At 34.4% G+C, this 18,431-nt stretch overlaps 1 protein-coding gene across 1 annotated transcript in view; it reads right to left on the bottom strand.

The window, feature by feature from the left end:
• Positions 1 to 18,431, bottom strand: part of LOC149802787 (intraflagellar transport protein 38-like) — a 37,867-nt gene that overhangs the window by 17,659 nt on the left and 1,777 nt on the right. Inside the window, exons 2-6 of the mRNA XM_089952218.1 lie at positions 17,054 to 17,165; positions 15,434 to 15,518; positions 8,043 to 8,225; positions 7,178 to 7,273; positions 3,519 to 3,602 (exon numbers count right to left, since the gene is read on the bottom strand). Coding sequence (XP_089808344.1) covers positions 3,519 to 3,602; positions 7,178 to 7,273; positions 8,043 to 8,225; positions 15,434 to 15,518; positions 17,054 to 17,165 — 560 coding nt within the window. The remainder of the gene's footprint in view (positions 1 to 3,518; positions 3,603 to 7,177; positions 7,274 to 8,042; positions 8,226 to 15,433; positions 15,519 to 17,053; positions 17,166 to 18,431) is intronic.

The raw sequence follows: 18,431 nt of genomic DNA, 5'->3' as shown, positions 1-18,431 counted from the left end.
TGTGTGTGCATGTGTGTGTGTGTGTGTGTGTGTGTGTGTGTGTGTGTGAGCATGCATGTGTGTATGTGTGTGTGTGATTTGGATTTTTAACATAGCTTTAACAATTTTTCAGTCATTTTGCTATGGTGTCTGCAGTGTGGCGGTTTATAGTGATGTCTAACACTGAGGCATCATGCCGCAGACATGTAGCATGATGTCCCACCCAGTCACATTATCCTGACACCAGGCCGACCAGTCCTAATACTAACCTCCTAATGCTCAGCACCTAGTGAGGCAGCTGTTAGTACCATTTTTGTAAGTTTTTGGTTTGACTTGGCCAGGGTTTAAAGCCACGACCTCCCACTTCCAAGGTGGATGCTCTAACCACTAGGCCACCAGAGTGGTCAGCATGCATGTTTGTGTGCGCATTTATGATTAATGATAAAGCTATGTCTACCAGCTATTCTTCATTTGGAAGGATATTAAATGCTTCAATGAAAACATTTTAAATTTTTACTTTGAATTTCACATAATTTTCTACAGACACACACACACACACACATGTATGCATATATATATATATATATATATATATATATATATATATATATATATATATATACACACATACATACACATACAGTGTGACCCCGCTATAACACAGTAGTTGGGAGACCTGTAACCTGACCATGTTATATAGTGAAAAAAGTTATAAGCAACCAGTTCAGTTAGCTGAAGAAAATGATGCATGTATCCCAAAATATCTGCACGGAGGGGTGGGGGGAGAGGTAATAAATGCGGACACCATCTTAAATTGATGCATATTAAATGAGTAATAAACATGTAGTGAAAACAGAGAAGCCACAGAATAATATTTTGCTCCATTCAGAGGACTAAGCATTGGTACATCAGTACATATATGTGTATACTGTGTATATATACACATGTCAAGTGTATAGCATGAATAGAGAATCAACACCATGTACTCACCCACGAATCTCATCACATACATTGAATCCACAATACAAGCTATTCCATTGAAAATATGCACACACAGAGATTTAAAATATTTAATAATTTTGTCACAGGTCACATGTAACAAATGATGAAGCACATTTACTTTTCTGTACATCCCAAGTCGATAAAAGTTAGTTTGCATTTTAAGCCAACATTTGTAGCGTTCATAAGCATAACCTTTTTTCCTGCAAAAAGGAAACTTTCACAGCACAGTAAACGCATTCCAGTCACATTGGAAAATGAAACTATTCATCAGATTCCATTGCTTTTATTTAAGTTTGGTACTGACTTTCTTTGAAGACAGGCTCTTTGTTTTTAATGAAGATTGTAGTCTCCTTTCTTTGATAAGGTTGCATGCGCTATTGAAGCCACCGCTAAAGGACAGCTTTGGAGAACCAAACAAATGCCCATTTCTTATTGTGGTGCCAACATCAAATAATTGTATTGCATGATTGAGATTGATTTTTTTTCCCATTTGCTTGGTACGTTTTCATAATAATTGGTGCCTCAAAGGTAATCTGTTTTCTTTGAAATCTGGGCAAACTATTTTATCTGGGTACATTTTTAAAAAAGGAATTGGACATCGTTTGGTTGATCGTAGTTAATGTTCCTCCTTGCCTTCTGAATTTTTTTGAGTACAAGAAAAATACATATAAAATTTCAAAAGCCATCCCATGATTGTCTTGTATTATTCTGTGATCTCTTCCCCATAATGATAAACTTTTTTGTTTGTGTTTTGTACTTGTAAGAATCATTTTATTTTTTCATGTACAAGAAAAAAATATACAGATGTGAAATTTTGGGAGAAACAATAATCGTGTTATATCGAAATTTGTGTTATAATGGTGTATGCTATAGTGGGGTCACACTGTCTATATAGTCCATCTGCAAAAGGCTCAGACTGAGATCTGCCGGCTCATAATGTGCCAGCAGATCTGAGTCTGTGCAGTTTATTAGGAGTAATCAGCATAACAAACAACAGTGACCTAATCTGCAGTTGTATTAAGCAACAGCAGATAAGAGTTGTTGATTTTTGGGAGTTTGACTCGATTTATATAGTAACTAGTGCAACTAACATATTCACATATACGGCAAAGTCCTCTGGTTTATATTTTTTCAAGCAAACGGAAGATTTTAAAACTAACATCTAATAAGCAATTCAAAAATTACATGAATCTGAAACAGTTTTTGAGGTAAACTATGAGAGAGATGCAACTGCATTGCTAGTGAAATGCTTAATAACATGGCTGACTGCTGTAAAACTACACTTTAGGTATAGCAAACAGATCGCAGATTATTAATTAAGCAAGAAGTCAATGAACACTGGATTCAGTACTTAATACCTGGATATCAGGCAATTGTTGGTAATATCAACATGGAATTTTTATTATGTAAGTTTTCTATGTCTCTTATCAATAAATGCTTTCAACTTCTACATAGATTCTGTCCAAACAAGTAAACAACTTTGATTTTTCCAGTAGGTTAAAATACCCTGTGCCTTCCCAGTGCAAAACTGGAGATTACGGTAGCTTTTACCTGTTATCACCACCTTAGGGGCTTTTATAACTGCTGTGGTATATGCAATTTTGAATGTGTAGAAAGTCAGCATTTATTTCAATCAAGAAGAACACGCATTGTTTAATAGTGCACAACAGAATTCATTTCTTAAACATTAACACTGATGTTTATGAAAAATGAATTACTTGTCTTATCTCTGTATCATACCCTTTAAAAGAATATCTCAGTAAAGCAGAACCACATTATCACAGATAACTTACAAGTACCAAATTCTCTGTGGTCTATGAGAATTGAAAATTCTAGTTTTAATAAAAAGTATAAGCTAAATCAAATCATATAATGAATTCAAAAACATTTTTATTTTCCCATGAAACAATTAAATAAGTCCACCAAAATTATAACACTATGGATTGTCCAACAAACTGAACTGTGATCTTGCAAAGACTAGAGGATTTGCTTCTTGAGAGAACTGTTTTGCATGCCCTGTCAAGAGCAATCAGGACTCATACATACATACATGGAATGGAATGTCTCACCAAGCTGTATGTCAACCTGTACAGTACATTTCATGTGGAATGGAGTGTCTCACCAAGCTGTGTCAACCTGTACAGTACATTTCATGTGGAATGGAGTGTCTCACCAAGCTGTGTCAACCTGTACAGTACATTTCATGTGGAATGGAGTGTCTCACCAAGCTGTGTCAACCTGTACAGTACATTTCATGTGGAATGGAGTGTCTCACCAAGCTGTGTCAACCTGTACAGTACATTTCATGTGGAATGGAGTGTCTCACCAAACTGTGTCAACCTATACAGTACAGCTCATGTGTATTTTTTTAATAATCACATGAGCTGTACCATTTCTGAACCGCACAAAATTTACCCAGAATTTATCTTAGTGATGATAATAATATGACCAAAAAAGGGATACACAAGTCTCACTGTTTGCTAACAAAGGTGAGACAAGATGATACTGCTATATTCAGGAAGTTAATCTTTTCTCACCTCAACAGCTTTGATAGATGCCTGAAGACTCATTTCTACTTCATTGATCTCCAGCTGTCTCGCTATGGCAACAGTTCTCAGCTCCTGGAAAGAAAATAAGAACTGTTTTAATGACAAGAATTACATGGAACGTGGATTATCATCTGTGAAGGGCATTATGAAGGTTGTAGCTTACACAGTCAAAACAGAAAATAATTGTGTGTACAGACACAAAGTTGAGATTTACAGTAAATGTATTGTTACTGTTATAACAATGTTTCAGCAAAACAAAGCAAATCATGTACAAGAAGATATTGACATTCAAACACTTTAATGTGCAGTTTAACATTGTTCACAACACCAGCGCCAGCTTTTTGCTTAAGCAAAGACAAAAACTCCACAGTGATAATATTCCATTTATTCGAGTTTAGTATAGCAAATGAGTTAGAAGATTTTTGACTTTCAAAAACTTCCAATATAGCAAATTGTGATTGTCAATGGCAATGATGTCCTAACACTGCTGTGGCAGTTGGAAAGTGTAACTTATAAGATCTTTCAATTTGCAGGCAAGACGTAAAAAATGACTGTATTCAAGAACAAAAGTATTACAAAAGATATCTGAAGTACTACTTTGCTAGCTGTTATAAACAGTTTTGTAGTGGCAAGGATTAAAAACAACCAATGAATGGGTGGTAGCAGGTCACAAGCACACCATGCAGCATGGAGTGCTCTCATGCATATTCTGCAAGGAAATATAGTTGTATGCAAGTGTAGGGTGTGTGACTGAATTTTTTCCACACTGAACAATCTAGCATTAGTCAAAACTGTTCACTTGATTATAATGTCTAAGCATTACATTTCTCTAAAGGAAGTAATGATCATTTTTCAGATGATAAATAACTAAGTATATAAATCAGGAAAATTCTGTGCAATAGTGTCACAGAATGCAATTTTATCAGCCATAATAAACATTCCCATACAAAAGATTTGTACATTAAATACTACATTCTGCCCTAACAGTGTGAAGTGCTGGTGTTATACCTCACATGTAGCCATTACCAAACTGAACATCATCAATAAGTGTTTTTGTGACATATAGTACGTCCTCCTCAAAAATCAAGGAATAATGTACATGTAAAAGGACATATTTTGAATTGTTTTGTGCCTTGATTTCAATATGCCATTTCTTAGTGCTTGGAGTGGAAAGACTGTATACTGTATTTACTCGCATACAAGTTAGATCCAACAGAAAACTGCACAGGCCCAGCTTTGCTGTCACATATTGCACCAATAATCAATAGAAAAAACAAACGAGAACCCTGATCGGCTGACACATAATGCGCTAGTAATCAGTAGGAAAAAAAAAATGAGACCCCGATCTGCTGACACATTATGTGACCCCGATCTGCTGTAACATTATGTGACAGCAGATCAGAGTTTATGTTGTTTGCAGTTGAATTCTTATTGAAGGTCAAGGTAACATATAACTTTTTAATTTAATAAGAAAATATCAACAAAACCTAAACAAAAGTCAATGCTATATATGATGTTTATCATTATAGTGCAAAAGGACATGCCATTAACAGCCGTGTTTCTTATTTGTTGATGAACATAATTTTAACCAGGTCAGCTTCTTTGAAAGATGTAGTCTAATTAGAAATTTACATATACTTGTTTCTGAAAAAGACAGTGTTGCTAGTTTTCACAAACTGCCATATATACTCAAATACAAGTCAGATCAAACTGTGAACAACATAGACCCTGATATGCCATCTTATAATGACCAGCAGATCTGTTTCTATATTGTCTGTTCTACTGACTACTAATAAATTAAATAAACCCTGATATGCCATCTTATAATGGCCAGCAGATCTATTTCTATACTGTCTGTTCTACTGACTACTAATAAATTAAATAAACCCTGATATGCCATCTTATAATGGAAAGCAGATCTGTTTCTATATTGTCTGTTCTACTGACTACTCCTAATAAATTAAATAAACCTTGATATGCCATCTTATAATGGCCAGCAGATATATTTATATGTGTCTGTTCGACTGACTACTCCTTATAACTTGAATAAACCTGGATCTGCTTGCAATTATGCAATGACAGATCTGGATCTATGCAGTTTTACTTATAAGCAAGTTATTACAGTCGTCTGTATGTTAACAATTTGCAGAGTTAAACTGAATGCCTCATTACATTAAAAAAAATAACCCATTTCATGTAAGCTTTTGCTTTTGTAAAGTTACCTTTCAAACCATACTTGAAAACTTTAGAAGGGTTTCTCTCTTTTAAGAAACAATGGTCTATATTTTATGACAGATCAGCATTGTTCATATAAAACTGAAAGGCTTCCATGCCAAGATGCTTTCAACCAAGTCTGGTCAAACTCTGCTTGGCATTTTTGGCAAGATGTTGTTTCAAGGTTTTTTACTGTAGTAACAGCTGCCATATATAATGGTAAATAACATCATTTTGTACAATTAAACAGATCTTTATGTAAAGTGCTTTCAGTCAATTTTAGTAAAATCCTGTCTGGCTGTTCACTAAAAAAATTCCTATTTTTGGTAAAAGAACTTGATGGCAGATTGTCATCATTGCTACAAACCTGAAAGATCTTTATGCCAAGCCGCTTTCTGTCAAATTTGGTCAAATTCTGTTCAGCAGGTTTTGAGAAGTTGTTTAAATAGTTTCCATTTGTTTAAAGTTATAAAGTCTTAATACCACAATGTGCTTTCACATTTGGTCAAATTCTGTTTAGCTGAAATTTTGTTTCCAATAAGTTGCTTTAAAGCATTATTACTTTTAGCACCAAAAGCCATAGTTGACGGTGGATCTGCATTCATTCTACAATGTTTTCTAGTCAATTTGGTTCAGCAGGTATTATTAGCTGAAATCATTTCAAATCTTTGTCATGCCAGTATATCCTCCTTCAAAAAATATTGAAAAGTTGTCATATTTTTTGTAAAATTAGCCAAACTTGACAGCACTGTTGCATCATCCATATAAAGATGAAAGCCCTAGATAACAGGCTGCTATCTGTCAAATTAGATCAAATTCTTTTTATCAGTTTTTTCAGAATGGTTTCAAACTTTTGCATTTTTATTAATGGTAGACCTGTTTGATAGTGGATTGGCATTATTTGTTTAAAATTACAAAGTCTTAATGTCAGGATGTGCTCTGTTGAATTTTGGTCAAATTCTGTTCATGAGTCTTATTTTTTAAAGATATAATGTTAAAGTTGTTCTATTTTAACAACAGCAGCTAAACCTGATGATGGATCTGCATCATTTGTATAAATCTGAAAGATATTCTAGTAGGTTTTCTGTAAAAATTTGGAAAATTTTGTTTTTAAAAAGTCATTTGAAGTTCTTTTTTAATTTTAGAACTGATGGTCATATTTGATGGCTGACTGGCAACACCTGCATAAATTGAAAAGGTTTTCATGCATGGGTACTCCCAGTCAAATTTTATTAAATGTTTTTTTAAGAATTATAATTACTTTTAAGGCCTTCATGCCGGGGATCTCTCTCTCAAGTTTGGTTGAAACTGATCCAGTAGATCTTGAGAGGTTTAAAATAGCAAATGTTGATGGATGATGTAAAATGCACAACACAAAACATATACTGAACACAGGGTTAAAGTGAGCTAAAGAATGAAAGTATCTTGCCTACCCTAAGGTCCACCTCTTTGCCCAAAAGATCATAGAGTGCTGCTCCTTTTACTGTTATTTCTGTTGCCAGTTTTCTTGCTTCTTTCAGCTCACTTATCTGCAGGTCAGAATCAAATAAAAATTAAGTTGATATGAATATATTTATGAATTCTATTAGCAAACTCTTAGTGCTGTATTCATGTTTATTTCTACAACATGTATATGTTCATTTGACTGTTTATCAGAACACATATTATGGTTAAGTCTAATTGAGAAAAAGGTACAGTGGAATGTATGCACTGTGCTCTGTACATGCTGGATGTGCACTGGATAATTCTTCCAAATGATGCATGAAAGATACATGAATCCAAATAGCAATTTTGTGTGTGGATCAGGCCCTCATGAACAGAGCTCTGCATAACATTGAATAAATGGACTGTTTTACACCCTGGTTCAAGACCAACTGTGGGTTCTTGTTTTTTTTTGTTAAATTGAGTTTTTTTGTGAAAACTGCAAAACATAAACTTACAATACTTGACTGAGTCTTAATCTTTATTATAATGATTTTATTCTAATAGTAAACAAAATAAAAATTGTATTCCTGGAAACAGGTCTCAAACAAAAAACAGTTAACTTGTTGGTTTCTGTCATATCATATAATGAAATTACTGATCGTTCCCATGAAAAAAAGCCTTACATTGATAAATAGGAAATGTTCTGGTTTTACACTCAGATATGCATCTATCATAATGGAGAAGAAAAAAAGTAAATGAAATTTGTCTGTATCAAGGCTGTGTACCTTGTATCACCTATGCATACATACACACACACACACACACACACACACACACACACACACACACACACACATATACATACATACATACCCTTGAGGAAATATCAAATGATACTGGAGAAGTGTCATCCTCTTCACTGTTTGCCAGCTGGTTAACCACATTTGTCTTCATGGCATTGTACAGCACGGAGGTGACTTTTAGAAGTTCCTTCACAGCATATCCATCAGCTTGGTACAGCTTCTTGGTATTCAGTTTGATATGAGCTTTGGTGGCCTGATAATGGAAGCAACATGCAATATGATCACAAAGAGCTTTTAACTTATAAGAAAAACCTGATATGTGTTCACGAATGTGGACACCCCACCAAAGTGCCTGAAATGACCCAGACATAATACTTAAACAAAATATAATGGACAAGGATAACACTATGCACCCTACCAATGCAATGGAGAGCATAAAAACAAGAGGACCAGTTGGGTTAGAAATTGCTCACCTGACTTATATAACTTAACAATTGGCCATTATGTAGAACCATAACACCACAATCTAATTAAACTATCTCCAAACCTTTATATCATGTTGATTTTACCTTTTAATTAGCCTGATAAAAACTTATTTCCAAAGATAAAGACATAATTAATATATATAGTCTTTAGCTCACAATCAAAGTAATCCAAGACATTTAAAAGTTTACAAACAGAGCTTTCATTTGTGGCACAGACTCAGAGAGGTTACATGTGAATTGAAACTATTATTCACATTTCTTAAAGACCAAAAGTGTTTCTAAATTCTGATAATTAAATCAGTGTTTCAGCAGAAAAGCAAAAGGTGCATATTTTATTATTACTGACTAAAGATACAAATTTGAATTTCAAAACATTTTTGAGTCATGACACTGAGTACTACACAAAATTACATATAATAATTCACAATACACATGATAACTATCTCTAGCATCAATGCATCCTCAGTTCTCTTTCTACATTCACCCTTCACAGTACATCATTATGTACAGGTTAGCTATTCTTTTTTAGCAGATGTAAGGAAATATTTCACTTCTGACATCAACACATTTTAAAGTCATGAATGGCAAAGCCATAAGTCACAATATAAAACGTTTCCATTTTACGTGTGAAATATTTCTTTATATCTACTCAAGAAAATTTTCCTTCTGTGCATTTTTTAAGCAAAAACAGTTGGCCTGCATGGATTTTTTTCTCCATTTTGTGGCACTGTGATTAACAGTTGCATTACACCATCAATAAAAAGAGGGGGCCCCGAGTGGCCGTGTGATCTAAAGTTCTCTCCATTACAAACCACTGCCACCTCACCTCTGTCTGCGTGGGTTCGAGTCTAGGATTCAGCCAATGTGGGTATGTGAGAAAGCTTGCCAGTAGCTTCTCATGGGTCAGTGGTTCTTCCCGGGGTTTTCCTGGGTTCTTCCTCCACCATTAATAGTGGCCACCCTGCATAGCCTATCATGTGCTGAAAAATGGCATTAAACCCCAAACAACAACAACAACAACAATAAAAAGAAGTTCCAAAATTTTACAATAATTTTAGGACATTGGCTTTTTACAAATTTTGCTTACACATACAGTTTATTGCTTCAGTTTGTGCATTTTACCAAATTAATGACTTCTCACAAAAATTATGAGGTTTTATTTTTGTCAACACATTCCTTGCACAGATTTATACAGTGAATGTTGGGGTTGTAATACTGTGGATACATCAATGAGTGGTTTGTATCTGACATACATCAGAACATAACATCTTTAAATAACAAAATTAATGATTGTGAGTTTACTTATACGGATTCTGACTCTATTGTCTTCTTCATTTCTGCATTCAAACCTGAACTGTGTGACCTTGGCAAGCTTGAAGTCTAGTTTGGCAACAGATGCTGCACCCAAATTTTTATTCTCACTTCATTTTGGTTAGCAATTAACACTAATCTATCTCTGATTTCACCATCATTTTCAAACATAATTATGGCTGAGATAAGTTAAAATCACTACTTAAACAATTTTATTACGAACTATATTTAATTCAAAACTTTTCCAAAAAACATGTACTGTTTTGTTGTGGAATGTAAAAGGTATATAATACTGACTGGTATCACAGAATACAATACTGACTGGTATCACAGAATACAATACTGACTGGTATCACAGAATACAATACTGACTGGTATCACAGAATATTATTTATCAACAGGTCATGTAAATTCAGTTACTGACAATTTGCATGTTTAATATGGAAACTAATTGTTAAAATAGTTCATACCTAAGCCAACTTTTTGTTGTCTGGAGTTTGTTTTAAGGCATTTATTAATGGTACCTACTTATTACATAAATGAACACTGATGGGTCTAGAGTCTTGACATATATTTTAAGATCTGTTCATTCTGATGCAAAAAGACAGAGGAATGGTGGGAAAGAGAGAAGAAGAATACCAAATAGGACTATAAATGGAAATACAGGTTTGAATAACATACATATAAGCATATATATTTTATAAATGGGAAAAGAAAGTAATTATAAATGTGATATCACCACCATAGCAATAAAAATGGTATTGCCACTGAGTGATTTTATTTTTCTCCCACTGATAGATTTCAGTATCTCATTAGTGTCACAAGACCGTAATGATTCAAAGGGTTTATGAACTAAACTTTGTTATATTTCTATTTTATACTTTTCTCAGTCAAACTTAAATATTATGAATTATTCCTTTTTACTCCCCAGGTTGTATTATTTTGCTAACTGGAGAAAATGTTATATTGAAATGAATGTATAAAATGAAAACTATTTCTGATTGCAATGAATTTCATTAATACTGCAAACCTTGCTAACAATAAACTTTACTGGATATCTTGAAGATATTAGTCTATCTACAACATTTGTAAAAAGTAAAATAGTCACTATGGTGTTGGTAAGCTGAACCAATCAGATGCAGGATTATCTCATCGATATGCTTTTATCTTGCTCATAATTGTACCCATTCCCAGATCTTAGCGATTTCAGTCTACTTAACCAAGTTTACTAAAGAAAGGATCAAAAATCATCTCTAGAATGGAAACACAATCAAAAAATCAGATACTAAATCACTTCATCAAAACATGTGATTCTTACTCATTATCAAAATCATACTAAATGTCTGGTCATAAAAGCCTATATTTCAAGTCTGATCATAACTGGACCAAAAAGGTGGCATTCAGAATGGTATCTCAGCCAATCAAGTTTCAATATTACCTCATTAGAATGCAAGGATTTTTCTTTTTATCATTCTTGTCCAAACTGAATCAAAGTCAGATCAGAAGTACAGCATCCTGGTGGTAACATGCTCATTCAACTGCATGCAAGAACACCACATTATGTGCCAATCTTGTTCACTGCCAAACTCAACTGAGATCTAGATGACATATTTCAAATTTAATCAAAAATTGGATCAAATGTCAAATTTTATTCTCAGTGAATACTTGCTCACTTGAAAAGATAATGCATAAGTGTAATATAGCAGATTAATAAAGAACATGGTTTCAAAGATAAGTCGTATCAAATTCAACGGCCATCTTTACCTATAGTCCATCTTCAGCACAAAAGTTAGAATATGAACTACACCTACATTCATTTTATTATTAGCCAACAAAATATATAATCAAGACCCATAATATGTCCTTTAATAAGAGTTAGATGATTGAGTTCACAATGCTTTCATGCAGCTGGGGAGGGGAATAGAAATCAATAAATACCAAAGGTGACCAAGAAAATAGAATTAATTTGATAGCAACAGATATTCTAATTCTATTCAAATACATTCAACAAATAATCCAAACTGGAAAATTTGCTATTTGTTTCAGATCTAAAATATAAACCCATATTCAGAGTTGGATGATCATAGTTGGATCAGAAGTATGGAGTCCAAAGAGGTAACAAGCAACTTTTGATAGTCAATGGACTACACATGACACACATTAGGCACATGACCTTATTGTCAGGTGAGCTAAACAAAAGACCAACTCAGGAATGATATTGCTCTCCTGGGTGACTGACACATGTTAACTTGTAAAATGCAAATTCATACATCCTACTTTTCATACCTGAAATAAATGTTCTGAGCACTCAGCATCTACACTACCTATTAAATGCTCTTCCTTTTTATACACTCTGCAGGTTCTTACTTTTCATACCTGAAGCTCTTTTGTTTTATCATGCTTGAATCTCCTAGTGAAACGAAATGAAATTGATGAAACATGGGAAATAATGCCAATTTTCATTAATTATTCTAGATGTAAAGTATGACTATTCTGTTGTATGACTTATGGGATAGCCTCATACCATACATGTAAGTCTAGATGCCAGGGCTTGGATTTTTTGTTCACTGTTTGTTGTTAGACATAACATGAAAGATTTGTAAATTATTCTGGACATTATGTCATTTATTTGCTATCCAAAGACATGCAGAAAATATGATACATGCATCTGGCATGATTACAAGGTCATCATTTATGATAACCAACGTTGGCCCCTGGCTATATCCTTACTATCCGGGGTTTAGCTCCCTGTTTATAATTTATAAATTGTTAAAAGTCCCACCTTTCAAGTATATATACACTAACTAGGCACTACGAGAGGAGTTAATTCATGAATGTAGCATGTATGCCAGGGTCAGTCCATATGCCCTGGAGTAATTACCTGGAAACCACTGAGATAACCCACTCATGGTAGCCATAGTTGGCTAGTGGTTAAGGCACTGGACTTCCAACTGGAAGTGTCTGGGTGTGATTACAACTGATCAGCTTGGATCTGCTGCCTAGTTTCTCAGGACTTTTATAAAGCCATATAATTATTTGCTTTAAATACTTAAATCAGGAGGTGTTTCAGGAGGAAAGCAGGAAAGCATTGGTTATATTTTTCTTTTATTATCAAGAGCTAAATATATGTGTATATATACTTATAAACACACACACATACATACAGGGTTCTCAGGCACCCATGCCCCCTGGTCCAAGATGCGATGATGTGCCTCATTTTCCCCCTGGAATGCACTCCTTTTTTACCTTTGGGTCAGCCTTGGCATGTAAGCACTTGAGTTAGTTTGACAGTATTTAAACTGGTGACAACATATATATCAATCATGAAAGTAATCAAAGCTTTCTCCGAGTTTGACTTGGACAATATTATCATATAATTGATATTTCATAATAAATATTACTTAAGAATAATTGACTTTGGTACTTACAGCGTCAGTAGACAATTTATAAAAAGCTGTTTTCATTTTTTGGGAAAAAACTTGTAATGAAAATGACAGAAGTGACAAAAAAGACAAAATATTTGTGAAAGTGAGGGCACAAATGAAGACAAAGAGAACCTGAACTCAGAATATGCATCTAACATTTTCTTCAAAGACAAAGCTTCCCCAGTAATTTCTCATTTTATATTTAACCACACAAAATTCCATCTTTATTGATATGAATAAAATGCCCAGCACTCTTAAATGGTCTTTGTTTTCACTGTCACAGGACTCAAGAATAATATAACTGAAGTCAAATCAACATTAAATTTTGTTGTATCATGCTATATGGCACTAAACCTGTTGGCTAAATCAGGCAAGATTAAAAAGGCTGAACACATTTTTCCTGTATCCTGATCATATTCAACCCACAGCCAATTTGTTTCCCAGACTTCCTTTAATGTGTGAGCATGGCATTCATCATATTTTGCATCCTTATTTGGCTTATTATTTTTGGCTGGGGGGCCATTTTCTTCATTTCTGGGTTCCTGCAGCTTTCCAGATTTGCCGATGGATGAGAAACCAAAATTAAAATAAATAAATTCATGACCCGTAATGATTATCTGTTATGTTCACTGGTGTAGAACCAAGTGTTGCCGGTCAGTTCATATTTTAATGTTTTAGTCAGTGGCTAAATCAGCCTAACAGTGTATGACCAGTCATGCAATACTTGTGAACACATTTTTTTAGCTTGCCATTACATCAGAAATACTGAATCTCATTGAATGAGGCTTCAAGTGAATGACTCTGGAATTGTCATGATCCAAGTGGTAAGGTGATACCCCTTTGAATGAGATTAGACTTTAGCTCTTGGATCTTTGATACTTATGTGGCAGGGTACTAACTCACTTTTCTATAAATGTTGTTCTAGTCTGACTATCATATACAAAGCAAAAGTGTTACTAGGCTTCGAGTAATATTGCTTGTACATAATTTTGCATATATATTTGTTGACATTTAACACTTCACTTAAGAAACAATGCTAAGACTGCAAAGGAATACTTTCAATTTTTTTTAAGTGGGGAGTTGATGGACTTCTGACAAATTTATCTCTTGGGTCCAACAGTAGGTCCTGGACCTTGGACTACCGCTATTTTCAGGCTCTGCTAGTGTTTTAAATTTTCTTTTTAATCTGTTACTTGTGATTCTCAAGAGACACTACCATCGGTTATTTCCCTTTCTTTAGTGTGTGTGTGTGTGTGTGCCACAAACATGTAGCATCATATCCCACCCACTTACATTATCCTGACACCAGGCTGTCCAGTCGAAACTCTAACCAATTAATGCTAAGTGCCAAACGAGGCAACTGCTAGTACCATTTTTATATGTCTTGGTTTGACTTAACCCTATGACCTCCAGCAACCTTTAGTGGTGGCCATATTTGATGGTGTATTGGTTGTTGTTGTTGTTGTTGTTCGTGGGTTTAACACCATTTTTCAGCAGAGGATAGGCTATACATGGCATCCAGTATTAATGTTGGAGGAAAAACCCGGAAAACCCCGGAAAGAACTACCAACCCTCGAGAAGCTACTGGCAAGCATTCTCACATAGATGGTGTATTGGCATCAGATAAACAAAACTGAAAAAGCTTCTGGTAAGGATGGTTTCTGTTTGAAGCAGAAGTTGTAAATAACAGATGTGAATGTATGATGAACAATGAAGGACCAAATCATATGCCCAACTAACAACTTTACAGAATTTCCTATCACCAGTTCTCAATGCAGAAAATGCAGTGACAATTAATGAAAACAAGAAAAAATAGAGAATTAAACAAATAAGTGCTATCTTTTTGTTATTTATATTTTATATTTCAATAGTTATTTCTAAAACAACAATTGTCTGAATGACTTCCTAAGATGAACTTAGCAATAAGACTCTTCAGTACATAGTTCATGAAATAATCTCAAGAAATAAGAAACAAATGATGCTGATCCTTATCAAATACAGTCTGCGTTGCATTTACTGGAATTTCAACTAAACTGAACCTAACACATATTGTATAGTTGTATATCTTCATATGGGGCTTGATGTATAATAATCGATCATTATTGTTTTCTACAACTGATGACTTGACCCAACATTTTTTCCCTGTCTTTATCAACCTGATGTCAGGAATATGTATTTCCATGATATTTCAAGAAATTATGTGAAACTGGAATGGCGAACACACAATTTTCAGCACATACCATAAACTCTGCGACAGATTTGATGAATATGACACGGTCTTGCTCTGTGTCTGTGTCTCCATGCACATCTGCAGTAGGGTCATATCTGAAACAAGCAATGCACATCTGCACTAGGATCATATCTGAAACATCCTGTCATGAACTCAATCAATACACTTAAACCGATACTTAAGATAACGGATGGTGAATGTTTGAGACAGGTAATAGTCACTCAAGAGACAAAGACAAAAACTGAAAAATACATGAATAATATTACGTTACTGACATATAACACTAATAATGCACACACTCACACATTCACACTAGCACTACCTCTTGTGATGATAAATATTTAATGAAACAAAAAAAGAAAAATGATTCAAGTCCTATTATTCAGCTCTCTCTTAGTTCTATAGTTCCATCATTGCACTACATTAGGAACTCAAACCAATGTCAATTTTTCCACTTGTATCCTGGTCAAAATATCACTCCACATTTTGGCTCCATGAATTTACACAAAGTTTCCATCTATAAGTCATCAATATCTATAACAACTAAACATGGCCACAACTGAACACCATTCACTGTTCCAAATCTTTCCTTCCCTGCTTATACTTTTAATTTTCTCTCTACTGACCAGGACAGTCAGTGGGGACCTATGGAGATGTGACCTCCCCACACATTTTTCTATCTATCTTGAATGCTTTATATTCTCAAAACACATTAATGCTTGCTTTCCGCATGCAAATCTTTGCAAGAGCACATTTTCCCTTAAAACTGCAATGTCAATATAGATCAGTGAGTATAACCTGTGTTTTCTCTTTACAACATGTTTTGCCCAACTATTAATCCGATGGGTTTGTGTGATAATTCCATTTTAGCAAACTATCATTCATTTATTTGTGTTGAATTATATACTTATTAAAATAAAATTGTAGGTCTTACCTTGAAAAATCTGAGAACCAATATTTGACCTATGACATTTCTTATCTGGACTGTTCCAAAAACTGAAGCCTTTGGTGGGGTCTGAATGGACTTACTTCAATTAAATATGGGGGATGTCAGTGTGTTGTGCTGACAGATAAATCCAGTTCAATTATGATGGGTACTGGGGTCGTTTTGAAAGTTCTGTCTGGAATCCCTATGACATTTAATTAATGAAGAATCCCAAACTGTAATGAAACAAGTTTCGCAACTAGTGGCAAAGTTAACTTCCAGACTGTCTCAGTCATGTTGGATAAAATGTGGACTCACTGTCAATATGATTCTCAAGTGATTTTAAAATAAACAATTCCCTTGCATGCCTTGAAAACATTAAGATATGAAATTTATGCATTCAGCATAGCTCTAAGACCAAGACCACATTTCTCCAAAACTGAGAATACAGTACACAGACAACTGTAAAACAAATTTTCAAAACTGAGAGTTCAGTACCTGAAACTGGAAGTTCTGGAAGTAGGGAGGAAAGAATTAATGCCTAACTGCAAAAGTGTGTTGCAGTTTTATAATTAAGTCTCTAAGTTAACAAAAACAGAATTGGTGAATTGCATCAACTAATGCTTTTTCCAATATATATTGGATTTGTTAGAATGTAAGAAAATACCCCAAAAGTGACTGATGTGAAACAACATGCTACATTACCTTTTTACAAGCCATTTTAAAACTTCAGCAACAAGTAAAAAATTGGGAGAGCGAAAATTTTCCATGGAAATTAGCCTATGATATCCTAAAGCCCTCATCATTTCTGTAAAATCTGAAAATGGAACAAACATAATAATACTTTGAGAAAAATCGTTGTTAGTACATTAAAAATATAAATTACTAATGAAAAAGAAAGCTACAAAAATAAAATACAAATGAAAAAGAAAGCTAAGTATCATTAATAATTTTAAATGTTATCAAATTATGAACAGCCATGTAAACCTGTACTACATCTGAAATGTAATCAGTGCCTTTTGAATGGAGTTTGAGTAAAACAATTGAGTAAACAACTTATCAGATTATGTACTCAGAGCTCAAACTTAATGCTGAGGCTCTATTCTGTGGTTAGTGATTTTTGCCAATCAATGAAACCCTGCAGACACAAATCCAATAGGGCAGCTGGTCATTATCAAACTTTTTAAGCAGTTGTTGTGTGTTAGCATTTTTTTTAAAGGCTAACTGCTTTGTTTACTATGTGATTAGTATCATCATTGCTAAAACAGTCTTCAAGCCTGTGGAACCAGACTGGTGTACTGTAGTCCGATAAATCACCCCCCCCCCCCAAATCTATGTTGATAATGATAGACAATATGTGGGTTTGATGTCACCTGTTCATTAAAATGTGCAATTCTGCTGCATGCATATCTTTCCCTAACAAACATGCGTACATTTTAGACACATACCAGCAATTAGTAACCGCTATATCTAGCGTGAAATTCAAAATGGCCACAGGACAGATGGGTTTGCTATTCCACGTGGATTTACAAGTCACAAAACATAGGGTTTGCTCTGGAAATATAAGGTACATGTCACCAAAGAAACTCGACAGCTCATGGTAGCTCCACAGCCATGAGAAACAGCGGTAAGTGTATAAAATCTTCATCAAAATTGGCTGCAGATATTTGCAACATATAATGAAGAGTTGATATCTGCCCCTAAGCTGAAAATCAGTATCATCATGGGTGAGGAGCTGATTTATAGGCCTAGATGTACTGCACCCAAGCACAAATTTCATTACTGACGATAAACAAAAGGTATAGAGTCTCAGGCTATTAGTGACTAATTGGAAATGTTACCAAACTGCAGTGTAGTCATTAATTTTACAAGTACATGGGTTTCCGCAAAATAGGAGGGCATTTTATATTTTTTTACTTCAAAAACATTTATTGATTTACTGACTATAGGTGGTTGCTACCTGCAAAGCTGCCAGAGTAAATCCTCCGACCCTGGCACCTAATGACATGACCGAAACTGTGTTTTCATATTTATATCATCACTGATAAACTTGTGCAGTAACAATAGTAAACATGTGGAAGTA

Source organism: Sinohyriopsis cumingii, chromosome 3 (assembly GCF_028554795.1).
Source record: "Sinohyriopsis cumingii isolate HCF-2022 chromosome 3, ASM2855479v2, whole genome shotgun sequence".
NCBI lineage: Eukaryota > Metazoa > Mollusca > Bivalvia > Unionida > Unionidae > Sinohyriopsis > Sinohyriopsis cumingii.
Note: the sequence above shows the minus strand (reverse complement) of the source record. Positions and strands in the feature narration are given on the sequence as shown.